The 9,376-nt window shown below is 40.9% G+C and overlaps 1 protein-coding gene across 4 annotated transcripts; it reads left to right on the top strand.

The window, feature by feature from the left end:
- The first annotated feature begins 318 nt into the window (after positions 1-318).
- NGF (nerve growth factor) lies at positions 319-8,822 on the top strand. 4 transcript variants are annotated; one of them, XM_013943572.2, is made up of 3 exons: positions 319-1,137; positions 4,473-4,615; positions 8,006-8,822. In XM_013943572.2, the coding sequence occupies exons 1-3, from the start codon at positions 1,023-1,025 to the stop codon at positions 8,672-8,674; spliced, it is 927 nt and encodes a 308-aa protein (XP_013799026.1). In that variant the 5' UTR covers positions 319-1,022; the 3' UTR covers positions 8,675-8,822. The 4 variants fall into 4 exon arrangements, with proteins under 4 accessions (XP_013799026.1, XP_013799025.1, XP_013799028.1 ...); XM_013943571.2 differs by having other exon boundaries at positions 7,943-8,822; XM_013943574.2 differs by lacking the exons at positions 319-1,137; positions 4,473-4,615 and adding an exon at positions 6,891-7,391.
- Positions 8,823-9,376: the final 554 nt, after the last annotated feature.

The raw sequence follows: 9,376 nt of genomic DNA, 5'->3' as shown, positions 1-9,376 counted from the left end.
TGTATAATATTATTCTGTGATAATAACAGCTGATCTTAGAAGAACACGTAACTGGAAGGAACCTCCTGGATTGTCAAGTTCAGTCACTTCTGTCAAAATTACATCCCCAAAATCTATTAAAAACATTAGGATTTTGACAGATACGCAAAAGAAGTATTTCTGATTTGCTTTGACAGAGCTGGATACCTGAAGGAGAAGTTTATGTTGGTGAAACATCACCACTGGTGGGGTGGGCTAGAGTTGTGATAAATCAAGCTTCAATTTTTTCTCTGACAGAAAGTTTTATTTTAAACTTTAACATTGTTGAAACATTGCCCAGTGTCCTGGGGAGAAAAAGTGGGTGATGTCCTGGAGGCCAATCTTCCATGCTATATTTCTTGTTAGACAAGTGATAGTCATGAAATGGAACCACTTTAACATAGTACAGCATTTTTTCTCCCCATTGTAATGATACTTTATCTGCATATGCACATTTAAGAGAGATATTTTTCTGTATTTCTTACAAAAACAGACCTGCCAAAATTCAATAGCAGTGTTCATAGAGAGGTGTCAAATCTGGGAATTACAAAACTCTCATGCATATATTTACATGCTTTACAACCCAGTTTCTAATTGTCCAAGTACTGCAGTATGAATTTAAATGGATCTTCACTGGAAGCAAGAGTTACATGGTTGGGGGAGGGGGGGAGAGAGGGATTACTTGGAACAGAGTTCTACACAGAGATTTGGCAATAATCTTAAACTGATATTCTTACTGGAAACAATTAATTTAGTAAATTTAGTAAATTTAAAGTACTAAATAACTCTTCCAGGTAATACACCTTTTCTGTATTCTCATAATCAGATCCTATGGGATAAGATAACTGTTCAAAAAAAAAAGGGGGGGGGAATTCCCTACCTATACTTGTTTTGTTTGGCACTTTGCTTACAGGTGCCAGCAAGCAGAGTCTTTCAAGACATGGGATCACTTTATTTTTAATGTGAACCTTTTTTTTCATAACCATTATATTAAGCCCCATGTTATGTTACTTTTAGACTGTTCCACTTCTTTATTGTGTGATGACCAGATAAGCAAAGAGAAGGGGAGAGAGATTATTAATATTTTAATTACTACCTTTTCAGACAACCCTTGGACAGGTTGGTAAATATTGTGTTTGTTTTACTGTAAATCACTATGAAGCATTCATGTGCAAATTGCATTTTATATATTTATAATGTACCACTTTGACTATATGTGCAGAGAGTTAGAAATAAAAATATAAGTTTTTATTTTCCAAGCCTGTAACTTTGAATGGATGTAAATTGTGAGGAAAGACTTAATTCTGTAGGATACAGTATTAATCCCTGGGAATGGTAGGTACAGAGGAATAGTGTATAGACACTATCTTCAGCATCATTTGAATAGCACTGCATCATTTACTGGATTTTGCCGCAACTGGGAATCCGGGAAGAAGAGAGCAAAAGAACATTACAAAAACAAAAAAAACCTGCTGAAAATAAACTTTTTTGTGGTTAAATAACCAGCCAGTTGGAATTGAGGCACTGTTTTCTTAGGGTGGCAGAACAGTTGGAAAAGTTGTTGGATTTTTTTTGGCAGTGGTCTGCATATTACAGCTCTATCATTACTGTTACTAAATTGACAGAGTACATTGAAAGGGTTATTATTTTACTAGCACATTCTTGCAAAAATATAGTGTACTCAGTCTGATAGCATGAAGCTTTTGTTTTTAGAATTTTCTTCGACCCTTCTGACACATTCATACCACTGTGACTAGCTGAACTCTGAAATACTTCAAACAGGTAGGCACAGTAGAACATGAGCCATGATCTACAGACAGCAGCAAATCATCATAGAAGTGGTGCAAAAAGCAATATAATGAGCACATAACAGATACACTCCTATGTCCTGCACTGCTTGAAAAAGGACTTGGAAAATTTCAGTTAGATTTTTTAAAGTCAGATAGTTTTGTATTTGGATCTTAGTAACAGAGCCAAAAACAGTGGCCACACTTACTGTCAGTCAGCTCTCCCGTGGACAGAAATGGTACATGTGTAAACTGAATCTGGTTTAAAAATAATTGAACATTCCTCATGTTTTTGGTGTTAACAGCATTTTCTTCTGGTTGCCCAGAAAGGTTGTGGAATCTCCATCCTTGGAGATATTCAAAACCCAGCTGGACACAGTCCTGGGCAACCTGGTCTAGCTGACCGTGCTTGAGCAGGGGGGCTAGAGCAGATAATCTTCAGAGGTCCCTTCCAACCCCAACTATTCTGTGATTCTTAGCAATAGCACTTGAACCTCCATGCTGAATCCAGCAGCACCCTTTGCAGTACAGGAGTACCTTATACAACCCTTATTCCCTTTATTAAAGGAGACAGATCAACTACCTAAATATTTAAGATAAATGAAATACTATTTCCATCACTTTCATGAATTCATGTATTTTGCTGAGAAGGTACCAGCATACTGGATTTAAAAGATGAAGAAAATAATGGTTCTCCTTTGACTTGGTGTCTATGTGACCATTCACAGTGCAGCAATTAAGAGCAGAGTTACTATTGTCTTGACAGTACTCGAAGGACAACCATATGTGCCTTCACGTGGATGCAAGTCTTGTAGCTTCAGTTCTTCTCAAATATCAGCTGAGATCAGATAATTCTCTGCCAACATACAGCAACCTGTGATTCTCCTGATTATCACTGGATTGCCCAAGAGGCTTCCTTGTTGATGCAGCTGTTGCTTTCAGGCTCACTGCCTTCCTCTTCTTCACCAGACTTCAGCAGTCACCCTTATCTTTGTGCCAATTTTTCCTAAATCTGAGAGGAGATTTTTGCCTCAACGAAAAGGGTATCCCAGGCAAATGACTGGTTTGGACTCACTTTAAATCACATACCCCCAAACCCCAAAGATTAAAACATTCTTCCTGGGAAAGGTCTTAAGTTCTCTCCTGAGCCAGGGAGTCTCAGGTATGTGTCTGCCTCTCACCAGATTCCTGCTTGAATACTAGTGGAAAAAGGAAGCCTGCTTTGAACAGAAAGACTATGACTCACTGTCTTACAGCCAGAAAGGAAATATTTTTGCTGTCTTTTCACCTCATCACTGTCAGTTTGCCAAAGGTCCTGATTAAGTGATTCCATCAGATAAAGATACATTTAGTTCACCCCCTAAAATGTCATCCCAACCTTGTCTCTGAGTTTCATTTTGAACAGGATATTGACTGTTTTTTTTCCCTAAAATTGCAGGCACCCAGTTCTGAGGCTGATCAATTTGCTAGCTCTTAGCACACAGTGTCCTTTTGCTCTGACAGAATAAATGCCTTCAAATTTCTTTTATTTTTCCATGTGCGAATGAAAGATCTCAGGCATTATCTTTTCAGTGAAATACACCCTCAATAATCTCTTATGAAATTGCCTGAGTGGAACTAATGTTCCACACAATCAGCAGAGCTCAATCACCATCACTGGATTTCCTGTGAGATGTTTTGTGCCTCTGATCTGCAAAGCTGCCTACTGTTTTTTTTTCCCCACACACACTTTCACTAAACATGACGCTACTATGGAGCAGCCTGGCCAACTTTGGAACAGCATTTCTTCACGCTTAGCTCAACCAGTGTCTTTGAGGGACTATCCTACAGCTAGCTGATGTTGTATGTGGAATATTATAATCACTCACAGTGTTACTGTACACATAGACAAAAACTCAAAGGAGAAGCCAAAGTTACTTTCCACTGACTGTTCAGAACGTATATGGTGTTATGCACACTGGTAAGCCTCCTTCAGGGTCCCTAAGGACTTTCCGGCTTTGGGGCTTTAACAGAACAGAAGGCATGGGGCATTCATGTGTGTGTAGCGCAGGTTCATGTCCTAGTGGGTACTACAGAAGTATCTGGTTTTGAGTGTTTGGGTACCGACAGTAAGGGTGCATCATTTGAGGTACCATGACAGAAGAAGGACATGGGGCTGTTGATAGTGCTGTTCAGACCAATCTGGACAATCAAGTAAGAGAGGCTCAGTTTTACAACAGCTGCATTTTCTGGCACACAAATTATAGTGTCTTAACTTGTAACCAGACTTGCTCCCCTGACGAAGATGATGAGGGGTCTGAACCCCTCATTTGCTTGTCTCTAGTGTACAAACTGACCTCAGACAGTGACAGAAGGCGGTATTGCTTCCCTGCTCCTGCTTTCAGTGAGCCTGAAAGATGCCTGAGAGGGATATGGGACAGTGGATTGTTAACCAAGGTCTGAAAAAGGTGCTAAATAAGGCAGCTCTCTCTCTTACAAAGATGCTGCCTGTGAAAGGCAGTGAGAACTGCAATTTAGACAACGACTATACCACAACAGTGAAAAAGGTACAGCTCAGAAAGTTAAGCAAGTGGATTTGTCCCTGTACTCCTGACATCAAATGGGGGAAAGGTACTGAAAACACTTTATTTGCTGGCTAATTACTGAAATAAAAACTTCTACTTCTAGTGGGACGCAGAGTAAGCAACTCCCAGACTCTCAGCTACGCAACCAAACTGGCCCGATGGCATGCTGCTGCCAACCGCAGCTCAGCATCTGGACGAAATAAAGACCTTGCTGGGGGAGCAGTTTTTTGTGCAATATACTCAGAGGTAAGCACAACAGAAACACTCTTCTCAGAGCAGACTGAAATCCTGTAATATCATTATCACACAGCAGCCTGAACAACTATACCAGAAGAAGGGTTAAATACTTTAAACACTTTAAATAAAGTAATAAGACATTTGACCAACATACAAGTGGGGAGGAGAGTTGTCTCCTTGAACTTAAAAAGTAATTATCTGTCTTCTGGAGAATAAAGGCTAGGGCAGTTTGCAATTAACGCTCTTATTTTTGGAAATGCTTATTTCTTTAATGTATTAAACAAGTTGCTTCAACAGTCCGCACTAGCTACCTACTGTCTGGCTAAAATGGGAATTTCCCCTTCCTCTGTCTTCTCATATTCTGCTTCCAGACATCTTAATTTTGTGGGAAATGTTTACTTATAATGAGAGATGGTCCACTTAGATGTCACAGTTCTCATAACATATCCTCTGTTTTAGTACAGTTCTTACATTTTTGGTATTGAAATGGTAGTGGTAACCTTTGTGACCAATGCTACAAACAGATGTCCCTGTACTACCAGCACTAAAGATGGCAGCTGTGCATCTCCCTGGAAGCTCAGGTGGCTGCACTTGGCACGCACTATGAGCACTTTCAGAAAGCACCACCAATGAGTTTAATAACTAAGAACGTGACAAAGTTTAGAAGTAACTCCCAAAAACAGCCTGTGAAATATTTGTGTGTGTCACCAGATAGTCCACAGTCCCCAAAGGCCTACCTGTTTTTTAAATTTTAATTTTTTTTTGCTTGTGCTGTCATCAAGACTAACCCACTTTGAATCTGTTGATTTCTAATTTCCACTAATTTAGTAATTGATGAAAAGATTCAATTTTGAAAATATTTAACTTCAGGAAAACTACCAGCTATCACAAATACATTTTCTCTGTGTTTGGGCCACACTGCCTGCAGAATGCTTTACCACAAGGAGAGGAAATACAAAGTTTAAAAAAAAAAAAGTACTCAAAAAAGCAGGTGAGAGCTTTCTGATTTTGTGTTAATAGCTTTAAAGCAATAGTCTTAGGAGATGCAACATGAGAAGCTCAGAGAAGGAAGATAAAGGCAGCTGCATTTTAGAGCAGTGAAATCTGCATAGCACAAAATCAGAAAACAGCCCTTTACTGGCATCAGTATGTTTCTTTCCTATAGAAGGAAATATAAATGAAGGGTTTATGTGTAAATACAATATGCTGAGGCTGCTATGAGCATGTCTAAATTGTGCCTGGATTTTGTTCTGCAAACTTTTTCCAATAACATTTCTGTTGGAAAAAGCTAACTCTTTAGAGATGTAATGAACCATCTGATTTTAATTTTGTTGTAGAAGAATGGGTTACTCGTTGAATTGTGCACAGCCAAGCTATTGAGCTACACTCAGCTCTGCTTCCTTATACAGATGACGACGGCTGCTCAAGCAAAAGCAGCATGTGAGAAAGCAGCAACTCTCAGCCACGATTTAAGTAAAAGTATCTTTGGGACAGCAAGCATTTTCTCTGCAAGTGAGAGCTGACTCTCCTCATTATCATTTGTCCCCAATTCTTCCAGCCCAACTTGCACAGAGAACTGCTAACGTGTCTTTTGGCCTTTCTCTCCCCTTGCTCCAGGGACTGTAGCATCTTTACCCTCGTCAGTCACTCCCTCTATCTGGCATCATCTGCTAACTTCTTAAATGCTCACCCAGCCCTGCAAAAACACAGCTGTTTATTTCATTTCAGCTCTTGAGATAAGCCTGTCCGCACAAGATCCTATGGGACAGCTTAGGGTTTTGCACTTTATATGAGACTATGTTCTAGCAAAGCTAAAGCCCTGATGAGTGCTTTACTGCTGCTTTGGATTCTAGTTCGAGAAAGCTGAACAGAAAGGCGGAGCTTTATACAGTAACCGACCCCCACCCAGAAAACAATTTTAAGACACGCTGGGAAATCACAGTGGAACTGCAGAGCCCAGTTCCTCTTTTACAAAACCCTGTTTGTCCAGTCTATGTGTGGCTGTCTGCCCGCTGGCCAGACACAGCGAAATTCAGGGCCAGCTGAGACATGTCAGGCAAAACAACACACCGAGACAGGGAGGAGCCTGGCTTGATAGTTTTTGTTCTGTTTATACCCTGTCTCTGCTTATTAATTCTCCACAGAGGAAATACAATGTCTGCCCTTAACTGCAATTTCAGATCATTTTTTGAATGTCTCTTATTCCCAGGATGCCTGCTGCTGATTTGTTACCTAACATGTGGCTGAATTAGCTGACATACGGTGGTTACCTAACGAGGTATTACTGCTGCTGGACTTCTGGCATAATATTGTTCTTAGAGACGTTTTAGAAATTCGTCTTACATTTTTCCACACCCAAGCAGATGTGCATGTTCTCCAAACCGAAGGAAGACTAGCATTGGCCTTGGATCTGCTATACAGTGACATTTGTGGAACTTCTTGCTCATGGCACTCTGAAAAAAGGATGTTTCCCTACACACAATTCCCAGTACTACGGCCACAATGGTTTTATTTATGCTATACCTAAGATGCCGACCCAGAAGTAGCCTGTCACCCATGGTGCTCCTATGTAATACCCATATTTGTCCTAATAGGCAGCCTGAACTTGGACAAATCCCATCTGCCCTTGTGACATGTGATGCCAGAGCTCTTCTGGGAAGGAGCCTGGACTTTCTTATCTGCCCAAAATCAGCCATGTGGTGCTTGCGAAAGGGCAGATGGGATAGATGGAGGCTGCTGGAGGCTCCTGGGCCAGCCAGAGTGCTGGGGCCTGTCCACATGGCAGGTAAGTGTGGCCGTGAGTGTGTGATAATGGCAGGATTCACTGGGGTTCCCCCCCTTCCAAAAGTACCAGCTTGGTGGTCCCCATCCTAGCCCCAAGGACACCCCTAAAGGCAAATTAACTGCAAATATAGCAAATTTAGCCACGGGACTGCTCCTGCTCTCCATACTCAGCACAGTATTTGCAGCCAAGAGACCAGATCCACAGCAACCCTGGCCAAAAAGGTTGCTGCAAAAATCGCTAGATTTTACTCCTGGGAACATGCTGTCGCCATATGGTCTCCACATTAATAACACCAAACAAGTGCTTCATAAACAGTGTTCTAATAACAAATACCAAAGGAATTAATAATAATCTAGCTATTATTCTCTAATGTTCTCACTTTATTAAGAACATTTATTCTGTTCAAATGAGCTCTTCTGGAAGAACATCTGGCACCCACATGAATACCTGATGAGATCTGTATGATCCGGGTATCTCACAAATTTATTGTCAGCAACATCTGTTTGTGCCAACATGGCTTACAGTAACGCTATGTTTTTCTTTTGTTCTAGGTGCATAGCGTAATGTCCATGCTGTACTTCACTCTGATTATAGCTTTTTTGATCGGCACACAGGCAGCTCCAAAGTCAGCGGACAATGCTCCTCTGGGGTATCCTGCAGAACCCTCCCTGTCCAATACCCACCGGAGTAACGGACACCACATTCCCAAGGCAGCTCCACACACATCCCACAGCCACTCTACTTGGACGATAGATAGGAGAGAAGCTGTAAATATCACTGTGGACCCAAAGTTGTTCAAGAAGAGGCGATTCCGATCCCCTCGAGTCCTGTTCAGCACACAGCCCCCTCCAGTGTCAGAGCAAGGACAGCATATGGGATTTCTCGGCAATGTAGACTCTCTCAACAGGACTGCCCGGACCAAGAGGACTGCACATCCCGTCCTGCACCGGGGAGAGTTCTCAGTATGTGACAGTGTCAGCATGTGGGTTGGGGACAAAACCACAGCCACTGATATCAAAGGCAAAGAGGTGACAGTGTTGGGAGAGGTCAACATTAACAACAATGTTTTTAAGCAGTACTTTTTTGAGACCAAGTGCAGGGACCCTAAGCCAGTCTCCAGCGGGTGCCGAGGGATCGATGCTAAGCACTGGAATTCCTACTGCACCACAACACACACCTTTGTCAAAGCGCTGACAATGGAGGGCAAGCAAGCAGCCTGGCGCTTTATCCGAATTGATACAGCCTGCGTGTGTGTGCTCAGCAGGAAGTCAGGGAGACCCTGAGGCGGAACTAAATCCCATGACAACATCCTCCTATCCCCCTACCTCAGCCTGTAAATTATTTTAAGTTATAAAGGACTGCATGGTGTATTTATAGTTTATACAGTACAGAAAGAACCTCATTATTTATTAAACTCTTTTGGAAACCTTTTGTATGTTTTGCAATTTATTACTGGCAGAACTCTTTGGAAGATGTTCACCTTAGTCTCATTCACCCTTAAAACTCCGAAAATATTTGCGTGGCCAGAAAACAATCTTTGTTCAGCATCCTATGAAAAGGAAACATTTTGCAGTTTTCGTATGTATTCCTCTCTTCCACAACAAGAGAATTTTCATCACAAAACCTGCCAGTTTACTGTGATAATCTTCTGGGTTTGTTTTAAATTGAAATGTTTTGTCCAATTCCCAAGAAACTGAAAAAGACCTTCCAAGATTTGCTTCTAGCTCTACTCATTACCCATAAAGATATTAATCCTATACCATTAATCATCTCAGTGAATTCCTTTAGTTCTTCACACTGCTAAATAATTTTCTAAGCAAAAATTTTAGTGCATTTGAAAAAATTGCCAAAATTGCCAAATTACTTTCACTGCAAAAATAATCCTGAATTATTTTCCAACATTTGTTTGCACAACAGTAGAATCCAAATATGCAGATTTTTGTATTAAAATGATATTTTACATTTCATATTATTTATGAGCTGTA

This window comes from Apteryx mantelli, chromosome 25, assembly GCF_036417845.1.
Source record: "Apteryx mantelli isolate bAptMan1 chromosome 25, bAptMan1.hap1, whole genome shotgun sequence".
NCBI lineage: Eukaryota > Metazoa > Chordata > Aves > Apterygiformes > Apterygidae > Apteryx > Apteryx mantelli.
Note: the sequence above shows the minus strand (reverse complement) of the source record. Positions and strands in the feature narration are given on the sequence as shown.

Coding starts and splice junctions, on each gene's coding strand:
- NGF (XM_013943571.2), top strand. CDS start 1,023: ATGTTACTTTTAGACTGTTCCACTTCTTTATTGTGTGATGACCAGATA. Junction 1,138..4,472: donor TTCAGACAACCCTTGGACAG/GTTGGTAAATAT, acceptor TTCTACTTCTAG/TGGGACGCAGAGTAAGCAAC. Junction 4,616..7,942: donor TTTGTGCAATATACTCAGAG/GTAAGCACAACA, acceptor CTTTTGTTCTAG/GTGCATAGCGTAATGTCCAT.